Source organism: Meleagris gallopavo, chromosome 1 (assembly GCF_905368555.1).
Source record: "Meleagris gallopavo chromosome 1, MGAL_WU_HG_1.1, whole genome shotgun sequence".
Classification (NCBI taxonomy): domain Eukaryota; kingdom Metazoa; phylum Chordata; class Aves; order Galliformes; family Phasianidae; genus Meleagris; species Meleagris gallopavo.
Window position 1 is genome coordinate 170,172,204 of NC_139404.1, and position 17,414 is coordinate 170,189,617.

Below are 17,414 nucleotides of genomic sequence, written 5' to 3' on the forward strand. Positions count from 1 at the left end.
ACCCCGTCACACTGTTCTAGCAATTCACATAGGTGGCTAAAATCAATGTATCTAGCTCAAACCTTGGCAGACTGGCTGCCTGCTTAACGAGCATACACTGTGCCCACTTGAAGCAAGGTGCTCCTGCTTCTGTTTTCTCCTTGCCTATATCATGTGCCCATCTTCTGACAGGAGCTCCATGTCCCTTATCTATCAGAAAGATCTGGAGAAATTACTGCAGGATTTCCTGTGGCAGAAAGGCAAGAATTCCCTTGGGAAAAGAGAAGGTGTTCAAGGATAGAAAACCTATGGAAAATATCTATGCATTAATTAAGTTAAAAGTAAGGAGGATAAGGGAACCTTGCTGGAAGTTTCCAAAGACTTAGAGAAATACATGCAACTTCTAGAGTCTCAGGGTACATCTCTGCCGATGAATGAAGCAGTGCCCAGGAACATTACCAGTCCTGCTGAAGTGTTATGACAGGGCCTGGCCTGCTTTTTGTCTGTGCAGACAACAGCCTGGCAGACTTTCCCGGGCACGTCTTTGGCATGCAAACAGTGGGGACCATTCCCTGTGGGCTGTTTGCAGGCAGCCAGACTCAGAAACAGGCCATTCCTTGCCAGCTGGAAGTGTGGAGAAACATTTTTAATTCAATAGTACAGAGTTCCTGTTAACTATGATAGTAATAAACTTTAAAAGGAGCTAATTTTTTAGAGAAAATTATCCCTAGGACAAAGCATTAAATCTTAGTGAGCTGGGTGGTGGACTACCTGTAGCTATCCTAGACCAGCAGCACGGAATTTATGATTTACTGATGTACTTTTTTTAAAGACTCACTGTTTGGTCCTCTGGTGCTTTTGTAGGGCTGGGGAGCAGAGTATCATCGCCAAGATGTTACAAGCACGCCCTGCTGGATTGAGATCCACCTGCACGGACCATTGCAATGGCTGGATAAGGTTCTGACACAGATGGGCTCACCTCATAACCCCATCTCTTCCGTCTCTTAAGAATCATCTCTAGAATTCCCTTAGGATGGATGCTATTGCAGGCAGTGGCTTATAGGATTTCCAGTGAACAGAAGCTTCTATATGTAGATGTATGCAGATGTAAATATATCTATACATAGTCTACTCTCCTATTTTTTTTTCATGCTATGTTTTGTGGTTTCTAGTTATTCCGATGCCAGTACAATAAGTGTAGGAATTCAGGTATAGCATATCTGTTCTCAAAATAAGCCAAGTTCCTGCAAAAGTGTCAAGCAGTTTCTGTGAGCACCTTCATTCCCCAACCAAGCCAGTAAACGGTGCGAATTCTCAGCACTTTCACATGGATTCAGAAACCTGGCTGTTGCTGTTCCTAGTAGGTGAAATTCACCCTTCTGCAGGCAACAAAAGTCAGATATTGGCACCATTTATATTCATTTTACATCCTAACTTCAGATCTGAGAGAGGACCTTAGGTGGTGCACAGGACTTAAGCATATAGAAGACTTTTCTCCAGTGAACTGAAGGATTAAACAGCAATTCCAGTCTGTCTCCATACTGCAAAGCACTGTGGGACCACAGATCCTGTGAGGAGCTGAGACCCCTGGGTTTGGCAGGAGGAGAGAGCCCTTGGGATGCCTTTGGCTCTGGTGGCTTATCAGAGCATTCTGGACACATCTGAGTAGTCCGATACACTTAACACAGTAGTTTATGGTACTGCTGCACAGAAAAGCAACAAGCTCCTAAGAAAAAAAAGAAAATTTGAAGTATATGCCTAGAAGTTTAAAATCTAATTAACTTCCAGTGCTTTTTTGCAAAGTACGTACATACTTACATATGTATCTGGCATGTAAACTGAATCCTATCCATTATACAGTATTGATGTTGTTTGTTTTGAAGTTAGGACTATCTGTAGTTAGACTACTGTGCTGATACCAAGGGTACGTCTAAAAGGGACTTGAACTGTGATTCAGGAAAAGGAAATGAAGTGTGCATTGAAGAACTGAGAAATGATATCATCATTCAGCTCAGGACAGTCTGTGTTGGGAACAGGAAGGCCCATGCTCACAAGATACAGTGAGGAGGAGTTGAGAGGCAGTCAGGCTGTGCCCTGCACTGTGCCAGTCCTTGACCTGACTGCAGTGCCCTGGTTTGGCAGAGGGGCTCCTGGCATTTTGTTAATACCATGGATGGTTTCTCATCTTGCATAGAGGCTTTAGCATTTGCGGTGTTGTAGCCTTGCCTGCACAGGATGGTGAAGCAGCATAAGCCATAAGCAAGAGAAGAGTGTGTCTATGTGTAAAGCTTTCTTAACAGTACCTTGTCTGTGGACCTATAAGCAGGAGGAATTATGGTCGTACTGTCATCCCCAGAGCCAGCCTTTCCAAGTGCTGTTCTTTTCTGGTGAGCCGTGGGAAATAGTACTGCATTTTGATGGTCCCCTTTACCTTGCTGAAAGGGTAAAGGATTATTTCCCTGAGAGCATAACAGGCCCCTGAAAACTGCTTTGCATTAAAGGTCAACAAAAGTGGTAACTTCTCAAATCTCACACACTAGAATTATACTGAGAAAAATATGTTCTACATAATATTCCTTTTCTTCTCACGCAGTATCTGGTGCTATACAATTTACTGCTTAATTACAAGAGAATGCGTGAAATCTTCAGGTACATTACATAGGCAAACCAAGTAATATTCACTGGAAATACTTTCTGTGTCTTTTAGATGCTATATAATGCCTGCTACGAGGTGGCAGTTAAGAACAGAGCAGAAAAATGCATAAAACAGAGGGGTTACTTCCTTTAAACACACCATCAGCTGCCTCCAGCATTGGCAGGGCACAGGAGGACAGATGGTTGTTAAGTTCAAACAGAACTGCAGGTTTATAGGAAGTTCATAAATATGAAGAACTGTATTCTGTCACCATTTGCCATCAACATCATCAGTGTGGAGTAGGAAAAGCATGACCTGTGGCAGTGATTCCAGTACAAAGGTCCCACCCAAATTCCAGACGTGCCATTTACTGCTTAGCAGACTGAAGAAAGATGGGTTTGGAAACAGACCTTCTCCTCAGCTCCCTTGGTCTCCAGTGTCACTGTATTTAGCTGTTGGTACCATTGTTTTCAGGGTGTCCATTGTGCCCTTTCCCCAGTTGTTCTTTTCATATTGCTAATCCCTTTATTTAGCAGCTAAGGACAGGGAAATCAGCTCCCCTGTCCAGGAGCTAGCACCGTCCTTCGTCCTAAATTCTTCTTTGCCTCTTAGGCTGAAACCTCCTCCCCTTCTCACACAAAGAGAAGCCTATGTGTTGCTTCTGGACATCGCCAGCATTGTCTTCTCTCTCCCAGAGAGCAAAGGTGGCTGTGCTAAGGGGCACTGCTTTTGGGCAGCTCCAGAACCCAGTTTCCTGCTGATGCTGCAGAGGAAGAAGCGCAGACAGTGAAGAGAAGCATTTTTTTCTGAGGCATCATTCATCTCATCATGAGGTCTTTCAGGTGGATCAGATACACTTCACCCTGAGCATTCTTCTGTCTGCCAGCTGTGTGTAAGGGGAAGACACGGTCAGAGATGGACTGCTACACTGGATGCATCCAGAAGGAGGTGAGGTGAGCCCGTGGGCAGGTGGCCTTACAGCCTGATAATGATGCCTCCTCAGTGAGTGTGTCTGTTTTTTAAATGCACGTTGGTAAATTCAGAGCAGCTTTTCCTTTCCTGTATTTCTGCTCTTGCAGCAGTCCTCACACAGGTAGCCCTTTGGCCTCCATGCAGTCCATGTGTGCATCTCATTAAAGGCTGTCACCTTCATGTGCCCTTCCTCCTAAAGGAAAGAAACAGGCATTTCTGGAGTGCACTTCTTCTGACCTACTTAAATGCCTACAGTAAGATGAGACAAATCATTTAACTATTTGCTGAAAGACCCTCAGAGTCTTCTCTAGTATGTGAATTAAAAATAAAAAATTCAGGTTTCTCATAATTTACAGCAAGGTACCTTTGTATTTCACTGTAATGCCTTCCCATTTTGGAAGGAGATCTTTTGTGCTCCAAGATCCTCATGAACCCTTCACCCTGTGTATTCAGTTTATAGCCTTTAAAGGCATTCATTAATACCCAAGCTTTTCAGATGGACTTCCTGAGGGATTTAAAACCACTTACAGGGAGACTGCTTAGCTGAAGGCAGATTTTTTTAAATGTCTTTTGAGTCATCAACGTCAAACCCCGTTGAAGGTTTCTGTGGAGAAGTACTATGCAGCAGCAGGCAGCAATGGGAGTTTGGTCAGGCCGTGGCATAAAGAACATCCATCATGGTACTCAGACCTCTTGTTTTCTTATTAAGTAGTTGAGAAGAGACTGTCTAATTGCTGCCAGTTCATCTGCAGCACCAGTGTTCATGTGCCATTCACATCCAGAGGGGACTGACACAGGTCTTATGCTGCCTGAAGCCATTCCAATGCCACTGCTGCTCTCCTTGTGCCCAAAAGTTACACTGCAACAGACAATGAATAAGATGGCTGGAGCACTCAGAAGTGTAGTACAGGCTTTGCCTCCCTTCAAATCCCTCCTTACAGAAAACTCAGCTAGCAAGCACCGTGTTAAGCCTTCCCACAGCCTGAGCAGCCTCCTTGGAGACGTCTCTGCCTTGAGCAGGGTGTCAGAGTGGGTGCCCAGAGATCCCTTCTGGTTTACATCGTTCTGTGGCTCTGTACAGACGTTCAGTGGTAACTGGTTGTCACAGGCAGGAGTTCTCTGTTAGCGAAGACAGTGTCAGGATGAAGCATGTTTATTTACTCTCAGCTATTTCTGCATGAGTTCAGTACAGGACAGAGTTGTTAGATATTAATGTTTCATGAGTATAAAACCAGCACTGGAAACATCTCTCATTGTAAACATCATCCCATCACATAGCTCTTAAAATGGAGCAAATCAGGCATTTGTGACTACAGCTTTGTCTAATCCCCCCGTGTTCATCCTTGCTTCTGGCACGCATCCCTGGCTGATAAGTGCTGCAAGTCAAAGTCTCAGCAGTACTGCACAAACCACTGGATATGCAGAGGCTGCTCAGGCAGACATGTCAGCTCCTTGGTTGGATCAAGCAAACAATCAAGGAACTTGATAGGCCTTGGTAGACTTTGAAGGGGTCTCAAGTACATGGCTCTTCATCGACTTCTCTGGTGCTGAAAGCCTGAGTGGGCATTTAGTCTTTGTTCAGTGGAGAGAAATTGCTCAGTGTCTCTAGTGCACACAATATGCACCAGTATAAGATGCAGCCTTTGGTTTGTGACCATCGCCTACTCATGGGAGCTCCAGAGTGGCCAGGAGTGACCAGAATCCTGTTGCCTGTTTCACCCCAGCTCGCTCAATTGTGCTTCATGTTGCATCACCATACCGGTACCACACTTACCTGCTAGGGAGGTGAGGCGTAAGTCCAACCAAGAGCACACCTCCACTTGCACCAGAGCTGGTGCCTGTACAGTTTGGTCTCGTGGTTGGCGACCCTGCCTGTGGCAGGGAAATTAAAACTAGATCATCTTTAAGGTCCTTTTCAACCCAGGCCATTCTATGATTCTATGACAAATAATGAGGCAGGTTGTGTCTCTTCTGCAAGACAAACATAACCACTATGTCCTCCAGTCAACTATTCTTCCAATATAGCCAATGTGAACATTTGCAGCTAGTTGTGAACAGTTTTTAGATCTTCAATCATAGTGTTTTTATTATCCATGAATGCTGCTATTTTATAGTCTGTGTTAAACTTCAAATAATATTGCATATGAATAGCATAGAAAGAAATAGACCAACCAGTTAGTAATCTTAAATACAGACCTCATCGGCAAAGAAAAGCTAGAAGAAAATTGGTAAAATCTGACCCATTGCACTTCCACTGTAGTGAGCACATCGTCTGTTTCAAAGTGATCATTTGATGCTGAGTTGTGTGTTACACCTTACTGATTCACAGTTATGTCCAAGAGATGCTTTGCAAACAAGAGAGCAAGAGAACAAACATAACGGTAAGCAGAGAGAAGGCACCTCTAGATAATTTTTTTTACTTATTCAAGCAATTGGAGTTCAGTTTTTAATTATTTATAATACTTTACAAGTACAGGTTAAGCATATCACAGCGTGTTTCCTTCAGATAACTCAGCGTTAGCAGTTTAATCTGTCATTTCAGTATCACCTCTGTGATTTAAATTGGGCTGAGAAGTTAAATAAGAAAGCGAAAAAACAGGCCTTGGTATGGATTGATGGAGCCATAATCCTGCAGGGATGTATGCAGCCAAGGGGTTGAAGTGGTGGATTTGAGCAAAGCGTGGGGATTTTTGTGTAAAGTACTAGCTATCACAGCCTGGTGCAGAAAAGAACTGTGAAATACATAAAGATTTAATGGTACCACTTCTGTCTACGAACAATTCTGCCCTCTCTCTTTTCCATCACAGTCGAGGCAAAACTTCACCACCCAGAAGAAAGTAAGTAGTACTCACAGTTAGTGAGATTCTGTGAGAACACAGTGGATCACTGTGTAAATAATACTACTTGGACTCTTGCCTCTTGAGAACAAAAAATCTCAGAGACATGCTTAGTTTCAGGAGCCTGAAGCATTGGGGCAGCTCAGTGTCCTCTATCAGCCCCATGCCCTGACACAGAAATACGACCACTGCTAATCAAGTGGATGTTCTCCCAAGCATTCCTCCTGTTGCGTTTGATTTGAGGCATCCTGAAGTCAACATATTTAGCCTGATGTTTGAACAGCACACTTCTCAACACACTCCATTTTCTTTGGCTGGAACTATTCTATTGTAAAAGGGATTATTCACGTCTTGTGTTTTACTGTTAATAAAGTTATTTCTGATTTAAGAACTCTGTCTTGTTCCTTCCTATTTTCTTATTTGAAAGTGATTGGCTCTGGAAAGCTGTGGGTCACCACCTGACAACCAGTGATTTTGGAAACTGGAGTTTTTTGGAAGCCTTTATTCATACAAGACTTATTCAAGAGGATCAATGGGATGTCCAAGCAGAATGGAATGTTAATATATAAATAGACTGAAAATTTTAATGGCGTAAAATCTGCCTGGTATCAAGTATATGCATCCCTCATTAGCTCTGCTGTGGTACATTTGAAGATTCAGGAGGATGGTCCAGCTTACTTTGAGAAGAGGCCAACGTGATCAGACAGATTTGCAGCTGTGCAGGTTGAAGGAAAAACGTAGGCAAATGTTGTTATACAAGTCAGATTTTAATTTTCCTAAAATTCATTATTTATGTTCCACAATAGCAGAAACATGAACAGAAAATGGTCTTGAAACTGTGTTGACACTGCTGGGTCACACACCTCCTGAGAATCCCATCTGACACTGCCCAAACAGGACAGCCCAGCTACCAGCACGTTTGATGTCTACACCAGCTTGTAAGGCACTGATATTACAGACCACTAGAAATACAGGATAGCTGAGATGCACATCTCTCTTCAGCAAGTTGCATTTATTTTCAGATAACTATCTTATTAAACACTGTCTGTTTTAACACATTCACAGAATCACAGAATGGCCAGGACTAGAAGGGACCTCAAGGATCATGAATCTCCACCCCCCCCCCGCCACAGGCAGGGCCACCAACCTCCCCAATTAATACTGGACCAGGCTGCCCAGGGCCCCATCCAACCTGGCCTCGAACACCTCCAGGGACGGGGCATCCACAACCTCTCTGGGCAGCCTGTTCCAGCACCTCACCACTCTCTCTGTAAAGAACTTCCCCCTGACATCCAAACCAAATTTTCCCTCCCTCAATTTAAAACCATTTCCCCTTGTTCTGCCATTATCTACGCTTTCAAGGAGTTGAATATCATCCTGTGCCCCTTTTCTACCCTGTGCTCCCCCACCATTTAAGCGCACCAGCTTCAAGATAGCCATGCTCACGCTTGGGTAAGTGCTATGTGAAAGCTGGTAAATGCATTATCTTTTGGGGCTGTTTTGTTTGTGCGCATCCATCCGTTATGACCGCGTTGTATCTCAGCTATGGGCTGAACATGAGAACAAAAACCACTAGTAGGTTCTTACCTGCCAGGCTGCAGCAGGACAGGCTGTGCCCCAAGGCATACTGAATTCAGCTACCATGTAAGTAACATAAGCCTGCCATAAAACTGGGAATTGCAAATGTCCATGGCACACAGTGCCTCTGCCACTGCCCAAACAAAATATTAGGGGGAAAACAGAAGCGTAAGCACTTTGTTAGACCTCATTTGGCTTGAGAAGGGATCTGATAAATGTTTATTAATATCTAAAAGGAGGCGGGAGGCAAATAAATGATGCAGGTTCTTCATGGTGTGTAGTGATAGGACAAGGAGTAATGGTCTAAAACTTGAACATAGGAAGATCTGCACTAACATGTAGAACTTCTTTATGTTAAAGGTGACAGAGCACTGGAACAGGTTGTTCAGAGAGGTTGCAGAGTCTCCTATGGAGATAGTCAAGACCTGCGTGGGCAACCACCTGTGTGACCTATTATAGGGTACCTGCTTTGGCAGGGGGTTGGACTCAATGATCTCTTAGGTCCCTTCCAACCCCTGCAATTCTGTGAGAACAACAGATACAAGGTATCACTGCACTCAACAAAATGTGATTAGTTAGTTTTCAGAAAGATACCAAAGTCTGATAAAGGTGGAGAAGCCTACACTTGAATTGCTTGTTTCAGTGGTACATGCTTAACAAAAGCTTGTCCAGACATGGCTGATTTACTGCCATCTTCATTTATAACTCACCTTGGATCTGAAATCTAATAAAATCAAATTGAACAGTGCACATCTATACTATACTAAATAACTGCACTACACTACATAAAAGGTAGCTGGGCTCTACAAGTATTTGTGAAATAGGCCTAACAACTTACTATTGTTAAGACATTCAGGCACTGCATTAAATTCTGATTTTCAGATGCATGTACGCTTCAAAGTTTAAGGAAGGCATGTGAAAATTTCTTCTATGAGAAGATGACATAAGTAATTGCTGTGAAATCAACACCAGATATCTCATCTACAGTTATCAAAACAAAACAACCATTTAAAAACAAAGTTCATCCTAGAAAGCTATTCGTCCCTATAGTAGTATAGATTCAGCTTTCCTTTTGTGGTTGTTTTCCACTTCACACTTCTGTTTCCAGTGAAAACACAGACCCACTGTTCAGTGGGCAGTACACCTACAGACAAAGGATATAGAGGAGGCTGAAATACTTATTTGGTGCTTCTTGTCTCTTGGTTTTTCCTTTTTTCCTTGTAAAGCTTGTCCTCTACAATCCCCGCTCTGCAAGCCTCAAAGCAGTGTATGTTAAGCAGAACTCATAAGAGAGAAAAGAGTCTAGGAACGCTTATACTATTCAAGTCATGCACAAATCCATGAGACCAGATGAGATGGCACCAAGGATGTTGCAGGAGCTGGCCAGTATCACTGCATGGCCTCACTCTTACCATTTCAGACAGGACACAGTGATCAGGGAGAGGTTTGTTACCATAGGACAAAGGAAGATTACACCCATCTTCAAGAAGGGAAAGAATAATCCAGGAAACTACAAGCTGTTCAGTCTCACATCATTTCCTGAAAAGGACAGATTCTCCTCAAAGCTATTTCCAAGCCCATATGTGACAGGGCTGTGAGTGAACAGCAACTATACACAAGTAAATGACAGCAGACCAACTGACTGCCATCCACAATGCAACACCTCGCTCTGCAGGCAAGAGAGGGAGCAAACAATGTGCATCTTGACTTCTGCAAGGTCTTTGAAATGACACCCTGTAATAACCTACTCAAACTGCTTATATATGGACTGGATAAATGGTGCTAAACTGAGTAAAAAAAACTCACGTCCGTGTGTGGTTTTAAAAAGCTTTGAAGGTGATCAAACACCACTGAAAGAAGCTGCAAAAATTCCTGGAGATGTTCAAAACCGAAGTGGGTGAGGAGGCCACTCCAGGTCCAACTCACCTAATTCTACTACAGGTTTTAAAGTGGCTTACACCTTTCATTCTAGAAGATCCCATGTTTGACAAACTTAGAAATATGCAAAAATAAGAAAAAACCCACAACCCAAACTACACCTTAAATGGCCCTCCATATCAGATTATTAATACTGGGTTGGTTTAGATGCAAGAAGAATGTTCATTTCTTCAGAAAAAGGCTTTTATCAGTGGTACAGCACATCTTCCTATCTGCTGAGGCAAGTGTGTTACATAAAACAGAGTGTGTTTTTATCATTCTGTTAGTGAAAAGGAAACTTGAGCACTTTTTTCCAAGTATTAGTTCCTAAGAAATGCAGAGAAAAGTGTAAAAAGTAAAAAAAAAAAACCACAAAAAAACCCCACAGTTAAATAGAATACAGATACAACTGCAATGAAAAAAAAATCACAAGTAAGGACTCCAACTACAAGACTATATGCAGAAATATTTTTAAAGTTGAGAGTGCAGTGTCTCCAAAAATACAACATATGTGGTACAATGAATATAATATAATGAAGAATTAATTGGTTTGAATAGATGCAGCAGAGGGACACCACCAACTAAAATTTCTGAAATCATTTCATTACAATCACTCTTATTCCAGTAAAAGCAAATGCTTTTAGAATATGTTTTACATCGTATCTTCCTTGAGAAATAATTGAAACAAATTCCTCGAGAATTTAACAACAGCAAATAATGTGATAAAACCAGAAATGGGAAAACAGCACAGGAAAAATAACTATCAGTGAAACTGGCAAAGGCCAAGTTGGGTACCTGGGATTACTTCATTTTTTAGAAGCATCCAGACAGAGCTGTTGGCCTAAATGCTTTCCTAAGATGCCCATCTAAAACAACAGAACAAGTGCTTCCTTGTAATGGGCTGAAATTATACATTTTCACAAACATGCTAAAATAACCTTAGAGTGGGAACGCAACAGTTTTCACATCACCTAGCCAGAGCTAGCCATTTTAATACAGAAAATAAACACAAAGCAACATACAAATGTAACCAAACAACAACAAACAAAAGAAATAAAATAAAAAAGCACATAGATTTACTCAAACACTTATTGGTCCAGAACTGCTGGTACAAAATTTTTGGATTTTTTTTTCTTTTTTTTTTTTTTAAGAGAACAACTTACACAACGCTGAATACAAAAATCCCTACTGAACAGTTTTTATACATACAAAAAGCACAGCTTAGAAAAACCCATAAGACTGACAAACACTTCTGAACAGGTAATATTCAGCGGATCAAACTGCTGCAGTATCAAAGTAGCACTTCAATAAGCACCTCCACCATTCAGATAGCTTCAACTAGGAAATAAGGTTTAATACAAAACTTGGGATTCATTTCTTAAATAAGGTGTTTGGATTCTTAACCAAATCAACTGCAAGTTTGTCTGAATTGGCTGAAAACCTGAGAAGTCCAGCACTTGAGCTGATTAGCTATCAGTTGTCTTACTAACATAATTTTAACTAAACTTTTTTGGAAGAGAAAGGACAACAAATGCACAATTTGTCCCGTTGGACATTTTGGAGGCATTTGCTGTTAAAAACCTTTAGCATTTGAGTTAAAAGCTTTAACTTACTCACTCACAAACGAGGATGTGTTACAAGCTGGTCCTCCAAAATAACTTCACAAAACAAGATCCAACTCTCTACCTCATACATTTCATCTCTAACTCTTCTCCAAAGCACTTTTCTAGTTCTCTCATTTGGAGATTTTGAACACATATTCCTTTACATGCTTTGCGCAGACAGTGAAGCATTTCAAACCTACTCAACTTGCATATAATGAATACAAAGCAGGAGGATCACCTGATTTACGCTTTTCTGAGCCACTGGTTGACTTCTTGATGGCATGTTGTCTTTAACCTTTAGTGCAAGATTATACTGGATATAAGCTTCTCATATCCCTGAGGAATTGCTGTTAAGTCATGCCACAGGACTGGCTCAAATTGGACTTTATTTCACAACTTCCATAGAAAGTAACTGACTTCCTTCAATGATTGTCATCAAAGAGTGACTTGTTTAACAGTAAATCTTCATATAGAAAAATGTTAATTTAGTGGAAGACTTTGGTAGGAAAAGGGTGTACAGCTAAACATTACTGACACAAATTTCCATTAAAAAGAAAAATCAAACTAAGTTTTAAAAAGAATCAAAAAATACTCCTCCAGATTTGCTCACAAGTTTGCAGACACCCAAGCAGCTCAAAATGTCAAAGTGCAAACAAGAACCAAGTAAAATACATGACAGCAGCTTTACTTTTCCTTTAAACATTTACATTTTTTATATTTGAAGAAAATATACATCCTATTCCTTCTTCAGTACCAGACTCATCTGCAGGTCATGATCTGTTCTCATTACCCAGGTGCTCCTTGAAACTGCTGCTGCCGTTGTTCCAAAGCCTGCTGACTTAACAGCTGCTGTTGTTTCTGTAGAAACTGCACTACTTCTGGACTTCTGAGCAGGGACTGCAAGGCAAGAAAGCAGACTTAACTTTAAAGGAAACAGAGAACTGAACTATCACCCTTAGTATGAAACATGAAAAAGTCAAAAGATGAGAGTATCTAGAACTGTTTGCATCTCAGCCTCTAATCTAGAATGGGAAAGCCAAATAGGAGCCTGGTTAAATGAACACATCTGAAGAAATTCCACTGCTGGTCATGACGCCGATTATCACTGGACATGAGATTTTAAGAATGAACTCCCTTTAAGTCACCTTGTTGAAAGTGAAGGAACAGAAATTTGCTGAAACAAGTGGAAGGAAAGGAACAAGCCTAGAGCTGCAGATAGATACTTGCAAAGAGCACTGCTTAACCCTTTCCAAACAGTTACAGCCTGCCTTCCAACCAATGAACATTGTTCATTCTCATTCCTGCAAGGAGGCAACACAAATGTTTGTAAGGCCAAAGGGCAAACTAAGTTTGGAGGTGATCCATCCAAAATCTAAAGCAGGAAAAGGGTTATTTTTCAGTTGAATTAATTCCCTAGGCTGGCTGTTCACTGAACATGATGGACATCTCACTGCATCAGGTACTGTGACCCTGCAACTCACATCTACAGTGAAAAGGACCAGCAGTTTCCAGGTAAGGGCAGAGAACTTTATGCTATTACAAAGCCATTCTGCATAGACTACAGCTGAAAATAACAATTCTGCAGACAACTTAAACCTCCAAGTGCACTGAATAGGTAAGATTACCAACAACAACTTCTCACTGAACAGATGTGCAGCCTGCTTCTCCATACTTTATGTTAGTTTTCTCAAGTTACTTCACTGCACAGGGTAGTTCTGTTTTACAGCATTTCAATGAATTCTTCCCCATTCTACTACCCCGACTGCTGCAGCCTCAGATACAAAACACCAGTAGTGTGTGATACAGAACACCAGCTATGGATGGAGTTCTGAACAAGGGCTGCAGGGGTTCTAAAACTAGTTTTCACTGCTAACAGAGAGCAGGCAGACAGCTCTACTAGCTTCTGCTGGAAGGAGACTGTAAGAAAACCAATGAAGTAGAAAGAATTGCAATGAAAAAGCCCAAACAATTGTTAAGTACTGAATTATTTCCCTTCATTAGGCACAATTCCTTAAGAAGACTTACAGAAGCAACACAAGTGCTTCAAAACTTATAACCTATGCCATCCATGCAGTCTATGTGTGATACAGTAATACAGTATGCTCAGTTTGTTCTACCAACAAATAGTATGCAATTCTGAGAGTGATACAGTAAGCCTACCAAACTCACAATAGCAGAGTTTGCAGAACAGTGCAGGGACTCTTCAAGTCTATCTGAAACTTTGCAGAAAAGATGGGTTAACCAATTAAGACCTACCTAGTACAACAAACAAACCCAACTTCAGTTACCAAAGCAACAATCAATAAATTCAGTAACCTTTGCATTTCATGCAGCAGCACAATCAGACACCTGAACTGCACCATATTTCAAATCTGAAAATACGTACATGCATCACTGAACTGATTTTTATCTTTCACAAAGGGTGACAGCGAAACATTGCTACACCACCTTTGTGTATCTGAGTTCCAGACCTCTAAGACGACACAACTTACCAGTCTCTTTTTATTCAATACTTGTTCTAAAAGAGTCGGTCTTGCTGGGCGATCTCCAATGGAGCCTGTTCTCTGCTTTGTAGCAGAAACCGAACCTTCAACACAATCCTGAGCATTAAAGACAAAACAAAATAGAGAAGTGAGTCTGGTATCATACATTTACTTTTTACTGCTGAAGAATCTTAAGAGTAAAGAATCTGCTCGTCTTATTGATCTGCAGAGGAAAATAACAGCAACAGAATGCAATTGTATTTATTCAACATCTGGTCTCTTTTCCTTTCCACATTATCTTCACCGTTCCAGCAGTCACAGAGAATGCTCCAGCAATACAGACGAGTTAATCTTCTAAACTTCAAAACAAACCAAGTTAGGTGCTCAAAAAACATTTCATGTTGTACTGAGGGACATGGTTTAATGGGAAATACTGTTGATAGGCGGGCAGTTGAACTGGATGATCTTGGAGGATTCTTCGAACCCGGGGATTCTACGATTCTAAGTTACTATGGTTAGTTCATGTCCTGAATTTGACTGTGTTTCTTGTAAGTGAAGTCATTCACAACACTTCAGTTTTGTTTGTGTAAGTGAATTACGTTTAGCATTTGCCGTTGGGTGGGAGTGACAACTTTTTTTAATAGCAAAACAAAACATACTTCAGGATACTAGCATGGACTTGTCAAAGCCACACGCAAGAAACGATAAAATTTACATGCTTTCCATTTGCATTTTTATCCTGTTCCTTGTACAACCACCACTTACGAATTAGAGCTACACTGTTTAGAAGACATTCTATGATGTTCTACAGAGAAAATATTCATGCTTTGGAAAATTTCAGTCATGTTAACCTTAAGCAGATCACATTCACAACTTAGGACATCTTTTTTGGTTTTCTATTACTTCTCCTCTCCTGCCCAACACCCTCCTCATCTTTACAAATCTCTATCAGTACTTCCCTTCTACCTGAAAAGCTTAAGTTAAGAACAAAACAATCATCTAACCCAACTGTCTTTCACTTCAATCCTGTCCACAAAGGTGAGCATTAAACCCTCTATTAAGAATCTGACTCCAGAGGTGCTTGTCGAGGCCAAAAAATATACTACCAGTGCAACAAAACAGTGCACCAAGTTTAGCACTAACACAGAATCATAGAATGGTTTGAGTTGGAAAGGACCTTTAAGATCATCTAATTCCAACCCTATAGCAGGGACACCTCCCCCTAGACCAGGCTGCTCAAAGCCCCATCCCAGCCTGGCCTTGAATGCTTCCAGGAAGGGGGCATCCATAGCCTCACTGGGCAACCTGTTCTAGTGTCTTAACACCCTCACAGTAAAGAATTTCTTCCTAATATCTAGTCTAAATCTACCCTCCCCCAGTTTAAAGCCATTTTCCCTTGTCTTGTCACCACATGTCCTTATAAAGAGTTCTGCTATCCTGCTTTCTTCCACAGGTTCAGGCCTTGAAGTTGTTACATTCCGACCAACTTGGGAGAAACAAGCCCTGTTCCCCAGCATGCAGCAATCACTACTGCATACCACAGACCAAAAAACCTTAGCCCACTGTTACACGTGGGTTAAGCTCAAATTGTATACCTCTCCCATATGCCTTCTGACTTATGGGGAGTATTTATATTGCCACTTTGTGGCCTGATCATACCAAATCATTAGGAAAGGAATAAAGAGTAATAAAGGTGTATTTATTATGAAAATCCAGAATTCACCTGCATCCTGGTTACTGCATGCAATAGTTGTTTTTTCCTCTCAACTGAGAAAGAAGTAGAATCACAGAACAGCTTGGGTTGGAAGTGAACTCAAAGATCATCACACTCCAACCCCTGTGCCGCAGGCAGGGTTGCCAGCTACTAAATTGAGCACTAGATCAGGCTGCCCAATGTGCAACCCAACCCAGTTGTGAACAGCTCCAGGGATAGGGCACCCACAGCCTCTCTGGGCAGCTGTGCCAGCACTTTACCACCTTGTCAGAGAAGGGTCAATATCTAACTTAACTCTCCCATTCTTTAAAATTGTTTCCCCGTGTACCCAGTATCGCTGTGTACCCACGTAAAAACTTCATTTCCCCTCCTGCTCATTAGGTCTCTTTAAGGCTGCAACCATGCCTCCCTGGAACCTTCTGCCCTGCAGGCTGAGTTTGGAGCTGGAGACGCTTCACAGAACGGCAAAGGGGAAGCAGACAGAAGCACACGAGTTCCCGCTGCAAAACAAACGCTCAAAGCAGGCAGTGCTGGCTGTAACCGCTTTTCCACCCGCGGCGTCCCGCAGCCCAGCGACCTCCCGCCTCACCTCAGCCCTGGAGCCGCCCCCCGCGTTGGCCGCCGCGGCCCCGCCGCCGCCCAGGGCCTGGTCGCTCTTCTTGCGCTTGTACTTGTCCTTGTACATCTTGTTGCGGTGCCGCTTGCACATCCACGGCTTGCGCTGCTTCGCCACCTGCGTGGTGGTCTCGCTGCAGCCCTGGTAGGTGCAGCTCTTGCAGCCGCCGCCCGCCGCCGCCGCCGCCGCCTCGCCGCTGGAGGCCGCCGCCTGCTCCTCCTCCTCCAGCTCCTCGGGGCTGACCGTGCTCTCGCCGCCCGCCGCCGCCGCCGTCTCCTCCTCCCCCGCTTCGGCCTCGCCGTCGCCGGGGCCCAGCTCGTAAAACAGCATCAGGCCGCCCGCGGCGGACGGCGGCAGCGGCGCATCGGCGCCCGGCAGCACTCCGCCTCCCGCCGCCGCCGCCTCCTCCTCGCCGCCGCACGGCTGCATCACGAGCAGCGCCAGCTGCGGCGGCGAGGAGGAGGAGGAGGCGGACGAGGAGGCGGAGGACGGAGGAGCGGCGGCGGGGCTGGCCCGCAGGACGCCGGTCAGCGAGCCCGCCGCGCCCGACGTCGCCTCAGCCCGCAGCTGCCCCAGCGCGCAGGCGCCGCCACCCCGCACTCTCCGCGCATGCACCCCAAGGCCGCCTGCGTGGCGCCATCTTGTTCGCCAGTGGAAGGGCTCCTTGCTGGTGGAGCTCCCGGGTAGCGTTCTGGAGTATTATCTTGCGGCTTTCGGGTGAAGAACCGCCTCCCAACTCTGTCACAGCTCCCTCACCCTGTCTTCTTAGGGGAGGTGCTCCAGCCCTCTGATCATCTTTGCGGCTCTCCTCTGGACCCTCTCCAACAGCTCCACATCTTTTCTATGTTTTGGGCCCCAGACCTGGATGCAGTACTCCAGATGGGGCTGCTATAGGTTGCTTTGTTTGGCAATACGGATTAGTATGTTAGTTTAAGGACCAGTACATTAGCAAAATGAATTCATAAGTAATAGTCTAAAACTTTCATTTTCAGCTTTAGGGGGTGAACAGTCTTGTTTTTCCTCAATAATTTTGCACAAGGGACAAAATAGAATACTTTTATCTTCTGCCTTAATGATTT

At 43.3% G+C, this 17,414-nt stretch overlaps 2 protein-coding genes across 4 annotated transcripts in view; one reads left to right on the forward strand and one right to left on the reverse strand.

Annotated features, from left to right (window-relative positions):
• The window catches only part of SMAD9 (SMAD family member 9), a 45,562-nt gene extending 34,496 nt beyond the window's left edge, over positions 1–11,066 (forward strand). For 2 of the 3 annotated variants that reach the window (XM_085215999.1, XM_085216000.1), the window contains 2 exons: positions 844–936; positions 3,227–11,066. In XM_085215999.1, coding sequence (XP_085072125.1) covers positions 844–936; positions 3,227–3,331 — 198 coding nt within the window. In that variant the 3' untranslated portion in view covers positions 3,332–11,066. Of the gene's footprint in view, positions 1–843 lie in introns of all 3 variants that reach the window. The other variant, XM_085216001.1, reaches the window with a different exon arrangement.
• RFXAP (regulatory factor X associated protein) lies at positions 10,878–17,031 on the reverse strand (the record flags this gene model as incomplete). The annotated part of the gene is made up of 3 exons (XM_085216002.1): positions 10,878–12,419; positions 14,015–14,122; positions 16,309–17,031. Coding segments are annotated over 3 exons (942 nt in total), but the record flags the coding sequence as incomplete, so codon positions are not given.
• Between the last annotated feature and the right edge of the window lie 383 nt (positions 17,032–17,414).